Consider the following 19,345-nt stretch of genomic DNA (forward strand, 5'->3'; position numbering starts at 1 on the left):
GTCACTTTATACTTAAACCCCCTCCACCCAGTAGGAGGTGCCTGAGCAACATTTTCTTACAGTGTGTTCTGTGCAACTGAGTTGCCAGGTCCTGTCCTGTATCTTGTCTGTTTCTGCCACCCTGGGGGCTGTATACCCAGGCCTGTTACCTGTATCTGTGACTTCTAGTCTGTTCTGCCACTCTGGGGGCTGTATACCCAGGCCTATTGCCTGTATCTGTGACTTCTAGTTTGTTTCCGCCTCCCTGGGGGCTGAGTTCCCAGCCTCGTTCCTGTATCTTGTTCCTGGTTCAGTTCATGTCTGAACTGAGTCCTAGCCCGTTACCTGTTTGTCTCTATGTCTGAACCTTCCCTTTTCTTGCAGTGTCTGAACCTGCACCTAACTCCAACTCGTTGTCTCTGTACTTGTTTGTGAGTTTTGTGTCCACTCGCTACTTCATAGTAAGTACCTTGTGTGTATCTGGTTCTGCTTGTCCCGTTTCCCTGCCTCCGTATCTACCTCCTGTGTTCTAACTATCTTCCTGTATTTTCCAGTCTGTTCCATGTGAACAGAGCCCTGTCCTGTCTGCCTGCCCCTTCTGCTCTGTGCTGCTCTGCTTGTCCACCGCATCTGCGGTTTCGCTCTGCTCTGCTTGTCCACCGCATCTGCCATTTCGCTCTGCTCTGCTTGTCCACCGCATCTGCGGTTTCCCTCTGCTCTGCTTGTCCACCGCACCTGCGGTTTCGCTCTGCTCTGCTTGTTCACCGCACCTGCGGTTTTGCTCTGCTCTGCTTATTCACCGCACCTGCGGTTTCGCTCTGCTTGTCCACCGCATCTGCGGTTTCGCTCTGCTCTGCTTGTCCACCGCACCTGCGGTTTCGCTCAGCTCTGCTTGTCCACCGCACCTGTGGTTTTGCTCTGCTCCGCTTGTCCACCGCACCTGCGGTTTCGCTCCGGTCTGCTGGTCTACCGCATCTGCGGTTTCGCTCTGCTCTGCTTGTCCACCGCATCTGCGGTTTCCATCTGCTCTGCTTGTCCACCGCATCTGCGGTTTCGCTCTGCTCGGCTTGTTCACCGTACCTGCGGTTTCGCTCTGCTCTGCTTGTTCACCGCACCTGCGGTTTTGCTCTGCTCTGCTTATTCACCGCACCTGCGGTTTCGCTCTGCTTGTCCACCGCATCTGCGGTTTCGCTCTGCTCTGCTTGTCCACCGCACCTGCGGTTTCGCTCAGCTCTGCTTGTCCACCGCACCTGCGGTTTTGCTCTGCTCTGCTTGTCCACCGCACCTGCGGTTTCGCTCCGGTCTGCTTGTCCACAGCACCTGCGGTTTTGCTCTGCTCTGTTTGTTCACCGCATCTGCGGTTTCGCTCTGCTCTGTTTGTTCACTGCATCTGCGGTTTCGCTCTGCTCTGCTTGTCCACCGCACCTACGGTTTCGCTCCGGTCTGCTTGTCCACAGCACCTGCGGTTTTGCTCTGCTCTGTTTGTTCACCGCATCTGCGGTTTCGCTCTGCTCTGTTTGTTCACTGCATCTGCGGTTTCGCTCTGCTCTGCTTGTCCACCGCACCTGCGGTTTCGCTCTGCTCTGCCCCGCTAGTCCACCGCACCTGCGGCTCTGTTCCTGTATCCCAGTCTGTACTGGTCCCTATCCAGCCTGCGTTCATACCTGCCAGTATCTGCCTGTCTGCATACCAGCTGTGCCTGCCAGTACCCGCCTGTCTGCATACCAGCCATGCCAGCCAGTACCCACCTGTCTGCATACCAGCCGTGCCTGCCAGTACCCACCTGTCTGCATACCAGCTGTGCCTGCCCGTTCCTGCATTCCCCGGTGTGGGTCAACAGCTGTGACCGGGGTCTGACCTGGAGTAGCACCTGGTCCCTCTGCTCGGTTCCTCCCTGGTTCACGGAGTCGACTGAGCCGCCGTGCGACCTTGGTCCACCGCATCTGCGGTTTCGCTCTGCTTTGCTTGTCCACCGCATCTGCGGTTTCGCTCTGCTCTGCTTGTCCACCGCATCTGCGGTTTCCCTCTGCTCTGCTTGTCCACCGCATCTGCGGTTTCGCTCTGCTCTGCTTGTTCACCGCACCTGCGGTTTCGCTCTGCTCTGCTTGTTCACCGCACCTGCAGTTTTGCTCTGCTCTGCTTATTCACCGCACCAGCGGTTTCGCTCTGCTTGTCCACCGCATCTGCGGTTTCGCTCTGCTCTGCTTGTCCACTTCAGCTCAGAGGCTCAGCACTGCTGCTGAGCTCAGGGATTAGCTACAGCGGTGATGTACTCTGTCAACCTGTTATCACCACCACAGCCAAGATATTGAGACTAAAGCAGTGGTGGAGAGCCGATGCTGGACCTAGGGAGGGTGAGTACATGCTTTGTTATTTTACATATTTTAGAGCCTTTGGGCACCACTTTCCTGAAAGTGGAAAACTGCTTTAACAGGGTAACCTATTAAAGACAAATTATCCCCTGCCCATAAGATAAGTGATAACTGCTAGATTGGTGGGAGTCCGGCCACTGAGCACTCCAAATTGAAACTTTTTTTTAACCCACTTTGAATAGAGCAGCGATCACACGTCCTGCCCTCAGTTCCTTTTCCTTTAGGAATGCTGGAGATTGCTGAATACTGTGAACTCGTACTTGTCCCTGGTGCTGTACTATGTACTTGTTTCCAGTACTGTACTGTGTACTCGTACTTGTCCCTAGTACTGTACTGTGTACTCATACTTGTCCCTGGTACTATACTATGTACTTGTACTTGTCATTGGTGCTGTGTTGTGTACTTTTTTCAGTCCCTGGTACTGTACTATGTACTTGATCCTGGTTCGGGACTGGAACCATTGGAAGGAGCAATTAATCTTACTAAGGTCATTGAAAAAAGCAGCCATATCTTCCTGCTGCAGGACCGTTCCAATTGGGTACACCTTGTTGCTGGGGTGTAAGGTTGTGACAGAGACTGTCATGTACCTGCCCCTGAAGACAACAATTTGCGTAGTGTGAATATGAACTTGCAGTTTTATTGTGTAATGTGTAAAGTGTATTGTGATTAATGCATAGTGTAATAAGCACCGATGCTGCTGTTTGGGTACTGTAAGTTAACGCCTAGGGTAACTCTAGTACACTCAGCTTAGGAGTAGGGAAAGTATAGAATATAAGCTAGTACTTAGGTAATGATAGATAAGGCAGTGGTGGGCCTTATTAGTGTACAGTAATAGTGTAGGATACAGTTAAATGTTTAGGACCAGCCTAGCGTGGGAGAAGAAGGGGTCAAGTAAAAAGGGGAATCATTACCTGGTTACCTGGCTTAGTTAGAGAAAGTGGGAGGTTCATGTGAAGTTCAGGTTCAAACTGCAGTGGGCTGGAGGCACGAGGAGTACACATCGTACTGGAAGCATGAGGTCATACCAGATTTCCTGCAGACATTCCTGTAACTTTCGGGATCTATGGCCCAAACTAGGTACTGAGGAGTGTGCCTCAATTCCTTCCATACAGAGGAAGGCGGACGGGGAAACACGTGAGGTAAATTTAATCGATCTTGGCAGTGCTGTGGTGCCGGACGGGAAATCCCTGGGGCTGACAGGAGGATCAAGCATAGGGACAGTGCTGAGCTGAACGTAAGCAAGAGCTCGAAATGTACTGTGTTGATGGAACTGGAGGACGCTGTGCCAGATACTGCGTGTTATGGACTGATGTACTTGAATTGTCCAGTAAAGTTGAACTTGTTATAAAGTTGCGGGTGTCCCTTGAGGTGTGTGCGGCTGATCCTGGACCTAAGGATGTTGGTGCAGCAGAGGCCTCCGGCCTACAAGTGAGTACAACGCAATGTACACAGCACAACACTAACGGACCGGGACACGATTTGTTTGTAAAGTGCCAGGGGGGCATTATGGAGCAAGAGCTCGCCCACAGGTACCACACTGGACGCCTTACAGTGGGACGGCTTTTATTCTTTTTTGATCAAAACAGTGTTAATCAAGTACGCTATGTTATTTACATGTACTATTACTACTTACTGCAGGGTATTTGCTCATTTTGTTTCTTTCTTGGGAAAAATAAGGATAGTTACAGGTCTCAGAAAATGGCGACACAAATTTCTTTTTTTTTTTACTAAGTTCTGAATCTTTTTAATAACTAACATCATACAATAAAGACTGTAAATAAGCAAAAAAAAAACAATGCTTTTTTTTCCCACCATTTCACCACAATTAGGGAATTTTTCCCCCCATTTTTCAGTACATTAGATGACAAAATAAATTGTTGTTCAAAACTACTCATCTCATCTCGCAAGAAGCAAGTCCCCTTACATCCATGTATAAGGGAAACCTTTATTTCCCCCCAAACATGATTCTTTGAAAGAAAAAACTAAAGTGCAAAAACGAAAATTGCTTGCATCAGGAAAGGGTTAACCACACAATTTCAGTTATAGTAACATTACTTCTCACATATGATGCCCACAGACATAAAATGCCCCATAAATCATGTCACTGCAGGGTCTCTCCAGTTTCCAGCAGTAAGACTACAACTTCCATCATGCCCTCACACCCCCTTCCCCTCAGCTCCCGTTCCATCTCCCATAATTCTAAGCGTCTGTACCTTTAATGTCACGTGCTGCCAATACAGGAAATCAGGCAGTCGCCATCTTAACTGTGGGAAAGAGCGGTTTGATTTTTTTGTCCTTGCCAAACATTTATAACCTTTGTGTCTAGTCAAATAGAAAGAAGGAAATATGTCCATGTTGCTTCCAGTAGGTGCCAGCAGTATTATTAGGATGGTGCATTAGCAGTGCCGTCATATGAGCCTGTATTGTGCTGAACCAGCAATGACCTTTCCTGCCCCGCCCCCTGGTGGTGGAGTTTATGTACTGCGAAAACAGGGATCGAGGCACAAGTTACATGGTGCAGGAGTCAGAAGGTAAGTGCTGGCACACAGGGTGGTTGTCTGCCAACTGGAGCCCCATTGGGGTGTGTGCAGACTTCTGCATTGTCAGTGCTCTGATGTTTCCTGCAGGAGAATGCATTGTAGAAATAAAGTAATTTATTAGTTATCAATTACAGAAAGTGACAAAAATGAAGTAATCAGGTGACGCGGGATTGTTTACAACCTGCAAAACTACCAGCTAGTCAGTGCAAAGCTCAAAAAAGTGTAAGTGCGGCTCTATAGGCATCTGTACACGTCGTCTGTCTATCGCCTGCTCTTAAAGGGGCTTTTATACTGTGCGGTTATCGGGAACGCTGAGTGCTCCTAGGAACGCTCGCTGTACGATAATCAACAAACGAGCGAGGCGGTCACCCAAGAAACGAGCGAGGCGGTCACCCAAGAAACGAGCGAGGCGGTCACCCAAGAAACGAGCGAGGCGGTCACCCAAGAAACGAGCGAGGCGGTCACCCAAGAAACGAGCGAGGCGGTCACCCAAGAAACGAGCGAGACGGTCGTTAGTCTATTGTGCTGCACAGAAGATCATTGCTCTCAGCAGCACGTCGTCCTGTGTGAACAATGGCCGGCTGTGCACACCAAACCATTTATTACAGGTCACCATTAACGTTTGCACTTTAGTTGATTTTTTTTCCCAAAAGCCATGATTTTTTTTTTTTTTCCGTTTTTTGTTTCTTTTGGCTATGTGCCCACGTTGCATTTATGAAGCAGAAAATTTCTGCTGCATAAATGCAAGTCCTCTCCCGGAAAAACGCATGCGGAATTCCGCACGCGTTTATCGCGCATTTTTCACGCGTTTATCACGCGTTTTCCACATGCGGAATTGCCTTGCGTTTTTTATGCATTGGACTAAGGCAATTCCGCTTGCGGAAACGCAAAATTAAATGACATGCTGCGGATTTTTGAACGCGGCATAAACGCTGCGGAAAAATCCGCAACATGTGCATAGAACTTGCGGAATCCCATTGGGGACCATGGGGTGCGGATATACATGCGTTTTTCAAGCGTTTACGCTGCGGAAATTCCGCAGCATATACGCTTGAAAAATGCTACGTGGGCACACAGCCTTATGGGGAGAGTTGTAGTTTTGAGTGACCCGCCCTCCATTCATTTGATCGTACAATGTCCTGAATAAAGGGGGAAAAAAATTCCAAGTGTGGTGAAATGTTTTTTTTGGGGGGAGGGGATTCGGTCTCTATGGCATTCACTGTGAAGTAGAAATTACTTAGTAACCTGATTTTTCCAGGCCAGTATGAATACGGCGATACCAAACTTTTTTTTTTTTTTAATATTGTGGGGAAAAAAAAAAAAAAAAAAAAAAAAAAAAAAAAAATCAGAAGCTCATTAAAAAAATAAATAAATAAAAATGTTGGTTTCTGTCTCCATTATCCAAGACCTGTAACATTTTTCCTTTTACACACACACACACACACACACACACACACACACACACACACACACACACATTTTTTTTACTAGGGTTATGTGCTCACTGAAAAAACGCAACTCTGGCTTTTTTAAAAGTTTTGATTGGACTTTTACGGATGTGGCAATACCAAATATATTTCTTTATTTTTAAAAGTGTGTGGGGGGGGGGGGGATCAAAGAGTGTGGGTTGTTGTGTGTGTGTGTGGGGTGTTTTTTTTTTTTTTTTTTTTTTTCCTGTAGGGGACTTGAACCTGCAATTGTTCAATCACTTATACTATATACTTCAATACTGCAGTATATGGTGTTCATCCTGATCTCCTTTTGAAGCTCTGTATATAGATGAGCTTTAGAGAACCAAGGTGGCAGCGCCGGGCCCTTTGGCAAGCATGGGTAAACAGCCATGGCCCGAGCTGTGTTAGAAGGGATACTGCTATTACTCAGAGACCAGGGCGCTGCTATAAGTAATATTATATGAGCTATAAAAGTTAATAAAATTAATATAAAATGCTCACCTTGTGAGCTATGCATCACAATGTGGGACTGCTGCCAGCCCTGTCCGAATTACCAGATGGGTCCGGAATAAAGGATGTACAAAAAGTGGAAAAAAATTAAAGTTCTTGGCACTGTCCATAAATGATGGTTAAGCCACTCAATTTATTTTAGATGAATTAAAGCCAAAATAAAAAGTGGTTAAAACCTACCGACTGGTGTGTAATGAGCAAAAGCGTATTTGGATCTTCCTCAGGTTAGAGACAGGTGCCGACTATTTAATACAATCGGCATAAGCTGTGTGTGATGGGAGCTCATCTTCTGAGCCCCTCAACATACGGTCACCCCAGCACAGAACGCACATATACGGTACATCGTTATGCACGAAGGGGTTAAGCACAGTCTGCCTATATAAAGAGTGTATTATCGACCGCCGATAGGTAAATATGTGTCATTTAAAGGGTTTGTCCACTACTCAGATAACCCATTCTCAATTCCTACTTATAAAATAACAGCCTATACTCCTCTCTGGCGGCATCGGGGCTCACATGACATTGTCACACAAACCCTTCAGCTGAGCCCCGACATCGGTAGGATTGCACCAACAGCAGAGAGGAGTATAGGCTGCTGTTATTTTATAAGTAGGAATTGAGGAGTTATCTGAGTAGTGGACAAACCCCTTAAAGAAGCACTCCTCCCATCAAAGTTTTTATCCTTTTAATATATTGCAGTCATCATATTATACAGCAATTGCTCACTTTGCCTTTCTACCCAGATAATTCTTCTCTTTTTCTCTATGTAGAAACTGGAAGTCTCCTGTCCTTGCGGAAATCATTCCTCTCTTCATCTCCTGACCCAGCTGTTCTGCTCCTCCCTCGTGCCAGGGACTTTTGCAGTGACTCATGAGTCATACAGGGAAATTGACCTCCTTTTTCTACATAGAGCTTAGAAGGATTCAGCTAGTCAGTTTTTAATCACGTGATGTCATAGGCCTAATGGAAAACAGAAGATTTAGCTGGGTAGAAAGGCAAAATGAGCAACGGTTCCCGGTGATTCTGAGATTGTTTTTTTCGTGACATATTGTACTTCATGATAGTGGTAAAATTTATTTGATATGACTTTCTTTTATTTGTGAGAAAATGTAGCAATTTTCAAACTCTTAATTTTTATGCTCTTAAATCAGAGAGTCATGTCACACAAAATAGTTAATAAATAACATTTCCCACATGTTTACTTTGCATCAGCAGAACTTTGGAAACACTTTTTTTTTTTTCCTTAGGAAGTTATAAGGGTTAAAAGTTGACCAGCGATTTTCTTTTTTTTTTTTTTTTTTTTCACTTCACATTTGAAATGACTTTGAAGGGTCTAGACCCATATATTTTTTTTTTTTTTTTTTTTACTTTCAGAAGGGTAACAGGAGAAAATGGACACCAAAATTTGTTGTGCAATTTCTCCTGAGTACACTGATACCCCATATGTGGGGGAAAACTACTGTTTGGGTGCATGGCAGGGCTCAGAAGGAAAGGAGCACCATTTGACTTTTTGAATGCAAAATTTGCTGGAATAATTAGCGGACGCCATGTTGCATTTGGAGAGCCCCTGATGTGCCTAAACAGTGGAAAACCCCACAAGTGACACCATTTTGGAAACTAGACCCCTCAGGGAACTTATCTAGGTGTGTGGTGAGCACCTTGAAACCCCAGGTACTTCACAGAAGTTTATAACGTTAAGCTGTGAAAAAAAAAAAATCAAAGAATATATTTTGGCCCCAAATTTTTATTTTCACAATGGTAAAAGGAGAAAATGGACCACAAAATTTGTTGTGCAATTTCTCCTGAGTACGCAGATACCCAATATGTTGTCAAAAACTACTTTTGAGGCAATAGTGCCAAGCTCAAGGGAAGAAGCCCCATATTCAGATTTTGCTGGACTAGTTTGAGGGTGCCATGTCACATTGGCAGAGCTCCTGAGGTGTCAGATGAGCCGAATCCCCGATAAATGACCCCATTTTATAAACTACACCTCTCAATGAATTCATCTGGGGTATCATATTGACACCACAGGTGTGTCGCAGCATTTTATACCATTGGGCAGTGAAGAAAAAATTTGTCCCACAATTTCTGCTGAATGTAGAAATACCCCATATATGGCTGTGCAGTATGGCTTAGCCATATGGCGAGACTCGGGAGGGACGGAGCGCTATTCGCCTCCTGGAGCGATATTTTCCTAGAATAGTTTGCGGACTCCATAAACAGAGCCCCTCCGTGCTAGAAGAGCAAAATCCCCCTCAAGTGACCCCATTTTGGAAATTATACCCCGTTGGAAATTTATCTACAGGTGTAGTGACGATTTTTATTCCATGGATGTTTTCCAGAAAAAAGCAGCAGTGGATGTTGCTAAGTGAAGCTTGCAAACTGCCATTGTCGTGACCAGTACGTTATGCCTAGCTCATGCTTCTGGAGACATGCACCCATAAATTAGCGGGCTCCCATCATTACAGGAATGCCAAACATGTGGACATTAACCGGTTTCAGCACACTGTGGAGCTCAGAAGGGAGGGTGACATTTGGATTTGGGAGCGCAGAATTCACTGGATTTCTTTTAGAGGGCGAGGAGCCGGTGTGCTACCAGTAACTTGAAAGCCCCCTCTATTTCCGATAACAGATGATGGACCTGAGTGGGGACTTGCTTTTATTGGGAAAATTTTACATAACATTTGGGATCACATTTATCATGCGCTCTACGCTGAGCACTTATATCGGGGTTTCCATCTAAATCTCTGAATGACGTGATTCAGATGAAACCCCCGAGGGATCCATTCACTATAATGAGGGCAACATAGTTACACTGGACTGTCTGGCCTCTGTTCAATGTCGTCCTTTTCAGAAGTGCACAAAACTGTGGGCGACGGCACTTTTATGCATGCCTAATAAGACAGACACCGCCGGATCATAGGCCAGACGGCGTCCGCATTGTCTCCATCTGCCTCATTATAGAGAATCTACTGCCGGTGGTTCCGTCTAAATCACGTATTTCAGAGATTTATACGGAAACCCCGGTGTAAGCACTCAGTGCAGAGCGCAAGATAAATGTGAGCTGAGCCTTACTACGGTCTTTGGGAGGCAGAATGAACAAATCAACAGAAGGTGAAGAATTAGTTTGTTTTATTTTTTTACGCTGTTCCTCGTGCAGTAGAAGTGATTAGACGACTTTATTCTTCGGGTCTGTGAGACCTGGGCAGAGTGGGTTCGCCAGGTACTGACACTGTACATCTCAAGAGGGAATATACGTACCTTTGCTCCATAGAAGACAGGGTCTGTTATTGAGTACTAGAGTCAGTCTTGAGATCGCTGGCGCCCGGGGATCAGTAAGCTATACTATGCATAGAGGATGAGCTCCAATTTTTTGCAAAACCCTTTTAAAGGAGGATTTTGGTGTAACGTTTCATAGATACTACCCTATAGAGATGTTCAGATTGTCAGTAGCCCCTAAAGATGCAATATTTCTCTTTGAACAGCCCTTTAATTACCTGATTTGGAAGCCAATAATCATATTCCCTTTTTAGTAAAGGAATCACCTGATGGGCTCCCTGACAGTCTCCACAGGTAAAAAGATGGCGTATGATGTTATTTATATGCCTAAGTACTTATATATAGAGAAATTAGTGTGATGTTTGTTACTAGCAGATTTATGGCCAAGCCCTCATTTTCTGTTTGCAGGGCTGTTGTGTGAGCAATGGAAGATAACGTCGACATCCTTTTATTCGATAAATCAACAAAATTCCTTTTTAGTGAAGAGTCTAACTCGCGTGCACCATGGGCTATAATCGGTGTGACTGCCTCAGTATATGCTCTATGGACCATGTTTGTCTTCCCAGGTTTCCGCAAAGTTCCCTTTAAACTTAAGGTGGGCACTATCTGGTTGTATTAATGGCTCAGAACAGTTTCCATGAGAAACATTGAAAATTAATTAATTTAAAGGAATGTCCTTTCTTGAGCATCATTGTACTGATTATATATGATCTGCTATACATAAAAACGTATTAACGTAGATACTGGAGCTGAGCAAATTCATTCATTATGAGTTTCATTTGTTTCTAATTATTGCAAAATTCTGCAAAGTTGAAAAATTTTCAATTCTATATGCATAAAATGGTAAAAATGCTTACCTCAACTTTACACAATACAAAAGATTGCATCAGTCAGAGAGGACTTGCCTGTCCTCAGGCGTGGTCAGATAGGCTTCCCCGTAATGCCTTAAAACTATCCCATGACATGTTTTTAGAGCTAAGCCAATCAGAATGAAAGAAAACCTGAAAGAAAACCTGAAAGAAAACCTTCAGCTGAAAGAAAACCTTCAACTTATAGACTGGGACAAAGTTCTTAATCAAGGAAATACGAATAGTAAATGGGAAACCTTCAAAAGAATTCTGAATACTCAGTGCGAGAGATATATACCGTATGGGAATAAAAGGGCCAGAAATAAGAGGAAACCAATATGGTTGAATAAGAACGTAAAAGGGGCGTTAAATAGCAAAAAAGAGGCATTCAAGAGATTAAAACAGGAAAACAGTAAGGAGGCACTAATGTGTTACAAGGAAAAAACGAGAACCTGCAAAAAACAAATAAAAATAGCAAAGGAGGAAACAGAGAGACGTATTGCTAGGGAAAGTAGATCAAATCCCAAACTGTTCTTTACGTATATAAATAGTAAAAGGATTAAATCGAATAATATTGGACCGATAAAAAGTGATGAAGGCAAAATCATAGAGAAAGATGAGGATAAAGCTAATCTATTAAATAAATTTTTTTCGTCAACTTTCACAAAGGAAAAAGAACTAACAGGCGAAATGAGAAGTGACAAGCTTAATCCTCCACTAAGTATGACAAATCTAACCCAAGCTGGGGTACAGAAACGCCTCAGTAACATTAAAATAAACAAATCACCAGGACCTGATGGCATACACCCACGGGTACTAAGGGAACTAAGTAATGTGATAGACAGACCGTTATATCTTATATTTAAGGACTCTGTTGAGACTGGGTCTGTACCACTTGATTGGCGACAGGCGAATGTAGTGCCAATATTCAAAAAGGGAGCAAAAAGTAACACCGGAAACTATCGGCCGGTGAGTCTGACGTCCGTTGTGGGCAAAATTTTTGAAGGCTTTATTAATGAGGCAATCATGGAGCATCTTGATGCTAATAATCTATTAACCCCGAACCAACATGGATTCATGAGGAATCGCTCCTGCCAAACAAACCTGATTGACTTCTACGAGGAGGTTAGCTCTCGAGTAGATCAGGGGGAACCAGTGGATGTCGTGTATCTCGACTTCTCAAAAGCGTTCGATAGCGTGCCACATAATAGGTTGGTATACAAAATGAGAATGATGGGGCTGGGGGAAAATGTCTGCAAGTGGGTAGCTAACTGGTTAAAGGATAGAAGGCAGAGGGTGGTTATAAATGGAATATACTCAGATTGGGTAAGCGTCACTAGTGGGGTACCACAGGGGTCTGTACTAGGCCCAATGTTATTTAATATCTTTATTAACGACATAGTCAACGGGATAAATAGTAAAATATCAATATTTGCAGATGACACAAAGTTATGTAAAACAATTAATACAAAAGAGGATAGTGAAGACCTACAGAGGGATTTGGATAAGCTGGGTAGGTGGAGCATTAAATGGCAAATGAGGTTTAACGAGGAGAAATGTAAGGTCATACATATGGGAAGGAAAAATGGAAGTCACCAGTACTCACTGAATGGGAAATCATTGGGGAATTCAGAGATGGAGAAGGACTTGGGCATCTTGATTGATAGCAAACTAAATTGGAGTGCCCAAAGTCAGGCCGCTGCTGTAAGGGCAAACAGGGTAATGGGATGTATCAGAAGAGGTATAGCTGCAAAGGATGAGAACATTGTTCTTCCACTGTACAAAGCACTGGTCAGACCACACTTGGAATACTGTGCTCAGTTATGGGCCCCAATATATAGAAAGGATATAAATGAGCTTGAAAAGGTACAAAGGAGGGCAACAAAATTAATAAGGGGAATGGAGGGACTGCAATACCCAGAGAGGTTGGCAAAACTAGGACCATTCAGCCTGGAAAAGAGAAGGTTGAAGGGGGACATAATAAATGTGTACAAATATGTTAGGGGACAGTATAGAGACCTTGCCCGGGATTTGTTCAAAAGGAGGGATATTACGGTAACAAGAGGGCATTCACTAAGACTGGAAGAGAAAAGGTTTCAGCACCAGCATAGGAAGGGGTTCTTTACGGTAAGAGCAGTGAGAATATGGAATTCACTGAGTGAGGAGACGGTAATGTCGGATTCACTAAACCAGTTCAAGCGGGGACTGGATGCATTTCTAGATACCAGGCAGATTTCAGCATATACTTAAAAATAGAATAAAATAGTAGGTTGATACAGGGATTTATTCTGACTGCTGGTTTGAGTCGGGAGGGAATTTTTCCTCAGGTGAAGATTGGCTAAATCATTTGGGGTTTTTGCCCTCCTCTGGATCAACTTTAGCAATTACAGAACTAACAGGTCGAACTTGATGGACGCAAGTCTTTATTCGGCTTTACTAACTATGTAAGAATGGACTAACATACAGTTGTGCTCAAAAGTTTACATACCCCAGCAGAATTTTTCCTTTCTTGGCCTTGTTTCGGAGAATATGAATGATAACAAAAAAAACTTTTTCTCCACTCATGGTTATTGGTTGGGTGAAGCCATTTATTGTCAAACTACTGTGTTTTCTCTTTTTAAATCTTAATGACAACCAAAACATCCAAATGACCATGATCAAAATTTTACATGCCCTGGTGATTATAGCCTGATAACATGTACAGAATTAGACACAAATGGGTGTGAATGGCTACTAAAGGTAACATCCTCACCTGTGACCTGTTTTCTTGTAGTGTATGTGTGTATATATATATATATATATATATTATATTAAAATAATGCTGAGTGAGTTTCTGGCATCCAGACAGACTCTTGCATCTTTCATCCAGCCACTGACATTTGTGGATTGTGAGTCATGGGGAAAGCAAAAGAATTGTCAACGGATCTATGGGAAAACGTAGTTGAACTGTATAACACAGGAAAGAGATACAAAAAAATATCCAAGGAATTGATAATGCCAGTCAGCAGCATTCCAACTGTGATTAACATATGGAAAATCAGGGGCTTTGTAAAAACCAAACCACGGTCCGGTAGACCAACAAATTTTGGCCACAACTGCCAGGAAAATTGTTCGGGATGCAAAGAAAAATCCACAAATAACATCAGCTAAAAGTCAGGACTCTCTGAAAACTAGCAGTGTGGCTGTCTCAAGATGCACAATAAGGAAGCACTTGAAGAAAAATGAGCTGCATGGTTGAGTCGCCAGAAGAAAGCCATTACTGCGCAAATGCCACAAAGAATATCGCCTACAATATGCCAAACAGCACAGAGACAAGCCTCAAAACTTCTGGTACAAGGTAATTTGGAGTGATGTGACCAAAATTGAAATTTTTGGCCACAACCATAAATGTTACATTTGGAGAGAGGTCAACAAGGCCTATGATGAAAGGAACACCATCCCTACAGTGAAGCACGGAGGTGGATCGCTGAGGTTTTGGGATGTGTGCGCTACAAAGGCACAGGAAACTTGGTGAAAAATGAATGCAGCACGTTATCAGCAAATACTGGAGGCAAATTTGCACTCATCAACCCGGAAGCTGCGCATGGGATGTACTTGGACGTTCCAACATGACAACGATCCAAACACAAGGCCAAGTCGACTTGTCATTGGCTACAGCAGAACAAAGTGAAGGTTCTGGAGTGGCCATCTCAGTCTCCTGACCTTCATATCATTGAGCCACTCTGGAGAGATCTCAAGCGCGCAGTTCATGCTTGAAAGCCCAGGAATTTACAAGAACAGGAGGCTTTTTGCCAAGAAGAATGGTCAGCTTTACCATCTGAGAAATTAAAGAACCTCATCCACAACTACCACAAAAGACTTCAAGCTGTCATTGATGTTAGAATAACCATGAGTGGAGAAAACGTTATTTTGTTATCATTCATATTCTCTGAAACAAGGCCAAGAAAGGGAAAAATTCTGCCGGGGTATGTAAACTTTGGAGCACAACTGTAGCCTATATAAAAACAGAGGCAGGGAATGCAGCTGCCATTTTGCGGTAAATCTGGATAGTGAGAACACGTTACAGCGTAAGAATAGAAGTAAGGAGAAAGCCATAGGACGGTTGTCAAACAGTTGATAGAGCAAGAGAGAGATGGGAAAGGTGCCAGTAATTGATCACAAAGTGTTTTAGAGGAGAACCTACCTGATGGACATTAGCAAACAGAGACGCACATGCTGATCAGTCATTTCTGAACTAAATCCTTTCTTTGGCAGATAGTTGCCCATTGCATGGGTTAAGAGTGTCATGTCTGAGAGGGTATTCAGCACGACTGGTGGGTCTGTTACAGCCAAACTGAGCAGATTGGTGGAGGACAATGTGGAAAACCTTACATTTGATAAAATGAATTGGGCATTGATTGCCAATTTTCATTCACCCATGGCTGATGTCAATAATTAGGTCATATGTAGCATCTGCCTGCCTATCCATTGTGTGTGTAGTCTAGTCTATACTGTTATGCTGCCACCAGTGCTTAGACCACCACATAGCCAGGAATTGCCTGCCTCTCCATCATGCCACTTATATCAATACTGTACTGTTACTGCCAGGGCTCCCAGTACTGGCCCTACACAACCGATATGCCCTTGCTTGTCCCATTCTATTCTAGTCTGTCTGGTTATTGCCACTGCTGATAGCCATACATCTCCTGCCTGTCCATTGTGTTCTTCAGCTACACTTCTACTGGGAACCCTGCCCTGCACAAAGTAAATAAACCCAAAACTGCTACCAATTTTCTGGAAGGCTTGTAAAAAGTCACTGTTCATTTTCCAAACAACCTGTTGCTACTCCCCAAAAAGGAATATTTTTTTGGAACACTAATTGTCAAGAAACCATTATTTTTTCCCATGTACACCACAATGGCAGACATCTGCCTCTGAAAAAGGTTAATATTTGGATAATTTTTACATTTTAAAAACCATAAAAAGTCGGTCAGTTAAATGTATTATGGTTATATGGTTGGTTACCTTCCGTTTACACAATCATATGTTGTGGTCACATTCACTTTTCGCAGGCTGTGTTAGTGTTCCCATGCTTGAAAAAGCTTCAGTACAATCCTAGGAGACCTATACTTGTCTTTTAGGGAAATTTTGAAGCTTAGCAGTATTTGTGATTGGCAACCAGTCAACTCTGCAAATCAAATTTTTGGGGAAAATTCAACAAAGCTGGCAAATTAAATCTTCAAAAGATTTGCTCATCTCCAGTAAATACATTTCTTACATTGTTCTGATTGTGCGTTAGTCTTTATTATACACCACAGCAGCATGCATAGTTCTGCTGGTTGTCACTGGAAGCAGCTTAGGGTATTTATATATAAAATACAAAATGCAGCAGAATTTCTTTATTTAGCTTTTTTTTTTTTTTTTTTTTTTTTTTTAATTAAAGGGGTTTTCTCACAAACAAAACACATTTTAAGCAATAGATCTGGAACTAAAAATAAGTTCCAAAACTGGATGTGTTTAAAAAAATAAAAAATAAATAATAATAATAAAATGTTCCTGTGCTGAGATAATCTTATAAATGTGCCCCTGCTGTGTACTGTGTAATGGCTGTGTCTGACCGTGCAGGGACTTGGTCTGAATATGAGTCTACAGGTCCCATGGATTGAACATGGTCTCAAGCTTCTGGCCAGGGGAGGAAGGAAAAGCGAGTAGAAAGACAGAACAGCATGGGATCGCATCTTCTACTTTGTGAGGTAAAACATTACCCTGCATGTTTCACCCCTTACCAACATATGACATACCAGTCACCAGTGACATACCGGACTTTGCTGTGGGCTCTGCATGCACATGACTGCTGATTAAATCAGCAGATGTGCCTCTAACAGCCACGGATGGAGTGGAGCTCCACCCACGGCTGTTAACATGTGAAATCTCGCTGTCAATCTTTGACAGCGGCGTTTAACATGCGGTAGCAGGGGAGTGCGTCGTTCCACGCGCCCTTCGGTGCGTCCTGACATGATCATGGAGCACCAACGGGGTGTCATGACAGCTGGGGGTCAGCTGAAGACCCCCGTGCCTGTCATTACAGTCCTCCTGTGAAAGCCAGCCTGTAGCTTGTCTTCATAGGAGATCGTGATTTTTGCTATACAAAGCAGTACTGATGCCCTGCTCTGTATAGCACAAGCGATAGGATGATCGTAGCTTCAAATTTCCTGAGGGGACTATGATACAGTTAAATTTTTTTTTTTTTTTAAATATAAAAAAAAAAAAAACCCACAAGTTAAAATAGCCCCCTTTTCCCCCGTTAAAAATAAAACATGAAAAATAAAAAAAATACACAAATTTGATGTCACTGCATTTGTAAAAGTCTAGTCTATTAGAATATAAAATAAATTTAATCCGATCAGTAATGAGAAAATAAATTGAGATGCCAGAATTATGTTTTTTTGGACCCTGCAACATTGCAATAGGAGGCGATCAAAACATCGTATCTACCTCAAAACTGGATCAGTAAATATGACAGCTCACGGCGCAAAAAAATAAGCTCTCACACAGCCCCATATCCCAAAAAATGAAAACATTATGGGTCTCGGGAAATAGTGCTGATTTTTTTTTTTTTCATTCCCAAATTTTTTTTTTTCACCACTTAAAAAATACATGTTTGGTACCTGCGTACTCGTACTGACCTTGAGAATTGTATAGACAGGTCAGTTTTACCATATAGTCAACATGGTAAATAAAAATCCCAAAAAACAATTGTTAAATTTGCACTTTTTTTTTTTTGCAATTTTCACCGCACTTAGAAAAAAAAATTCACTTTTTCCTGTACATCACATGATATAAAATGAATGTTTTGAAATGTACAACTTGTCCTGCAAAAATCAAACCCTCATGCAGCTATATTGATGCAAAAATAAAAAAAAGTTATGGCTCTTAGAAGTCGAGGAAAAAATGAAAAATTGCCATGGCATGAAGCAGGTAAAACCAATGTTTTACCTCACAGGAAGAATCAGCTCGATCCCATACTGTAATGTCTGTATACCCTTTGCTTCCCCCCTGCCCAGGAGCTGTGGTATGATCAGACCATGTCCCTGCACGGTCAGACACAGTCATTACACAGTACACAGCAGAGGCACATTTATAAGATTATCTCAGCACAGGAACATTTTATATAAACACATCCAATTGTGGAACTTCTTTTTATTCCTAGGTCTATTGACTAAAATGTACCGTACTTTGTTAGTAGGAAAATTTACTTTTATTACAAAATGTATATAAGTTGAACACGTATATATGTAGCACAGATTGAGATCTTCATAGAATATAGCTCATTGCAATTAAAAGAAAGCTTCATACAGTTATGACCACTGCAATGTAAAGAGGAAAAATCAATAAATTGTTCCAGTATTCAAGGGATTAACTAAATTTGGCACGTAGCTGCACAGTTCCACTCTTGCCATGTGCTGTATTTAGTATTGAAGCTCAATCCCTCTTATTTATATCTTATACAGGTCCCATACTTGCCTTCCGGCAAGAATCAAACTGCTAATGTGGTAAAACTATTGCAAGGGAGGAAAGGAAGACTGGTTGACCTTGGATCAGGAGATGGAAGACTGGTAAAGTAGATGTAACTATACAACATAACTTTTATAGCTGCAAGTAAAGAGAAAAAATATGGCCCTGATTCATAACCCTTTTCTTAGTATTCTCAGTGGCCAGAATGGTAAGAATCGCTTTGGTAATTTCTTTCGACTGTCTTCTGTGTGGACATCTCAAGGAGACAAGCGGTGGTTTCCTCACAATGGGCCACATGTGTGGAAGCAGTGATAGAAAAACCTTATTCTTGACTTTTATGTCCAACCAAAAAATAGGCTTCAGTGTTCTGTCTTGTGGGTTATCTTGTAATACTAGGAGCTAAACGTTATATTGGCCAGATGTTCACCAAGATGTTCTGTTTGTGGGTCACTAAGGACCATTGATGTTGGTGCATGAAGGAGTAATTGTATCAGAATTTTCTTCTATACCAACCGTTGCTTCGACTCTGGTCATCCAATTTGCTATGTATCACTGAACTTTCCTAACAGCAATTTCAGTTTTAGGACATTTTGATATTTTGTCAGTTTTTGGTGATACATACTCTAAGGATTTTTTTTGCATTTTTAAATTTTAAACTTCAAATCAGCAGCTCTTCCCCAAGGTGTTAAAACTGGCCATTTTCATGGTCTTACAATTAAGCTTTTCCCATAAAATCTAGATGGGGAACATCTGGGTTTTTTTTTTTTTTTTTTTTTTTTTTTTTTGGTGTCCTGGTCCAATACTCCAGCTCTAAATTGCCAGACGTAACAATTATTCCTGATGATGAATGCTGTATTGTTCATAAAACTCAT

General features: G+C 42.7%; 1 protein-coding gene across 6 annotated transcripts in view; it reads left to right on the forward strand.

Annotated features, from left to right (window-relative positions):
• The first annotated feature begins 4,596 nt into the window (after positions 1-4,596).
• LOC141267800 (ATP synthase subunit C lysine N-methyltransferase-like) overlaps positions 4,597-19,345 on the forward strand; it is a 32,357-nt gene continuing 17,608 nt past the window's right edge. For 3 of the 6 annotated variants that reach the window (XR_012321342.1, XR_012321343.1, XM_073680279.1), the window contains exons 1-3: positions 4,597-4,882; positions 10,540-10,726; positions 18,470-18,574. Coding sequence is in view for 4 of the 6 variants with exons in the window: in XM_073680279.1 (XP_073536380.1) it covers positions 10,556-10,726; positions 18,470-18,574 (276 nt within the window). In the remaining 2 variants the exon portion in view is untranslated. Of the gene's footprint in view, positions 4,883-10,385; positions 10,426-10,539; positions 10,727-16,583; positions 16,712-18,469; positions 18,575-19,345 lie in introns of those variants that run through there. The other 3 variants (XM_073680280.1, XM_073680281.1, XM_073680282.1) reach the window with 3 other exon arrangements.

Source organism: Phyllobates terribilis, unplaced genomic scaffold (assembly GCF_046119375.1).
Source record: "Phyllobates terribilis strain yellow unplaced genomic scaffold, ASM4611937v1 Scaffold_1__5_contigs__length_1240528914, whole genome shotgun sequence".
Lineage (NCBI taxonomy): Eukaryota > Metazoa > Chordata > Amphibia > Anura > Dendrobatidae > Phyllobates > Phyllobates terribilis.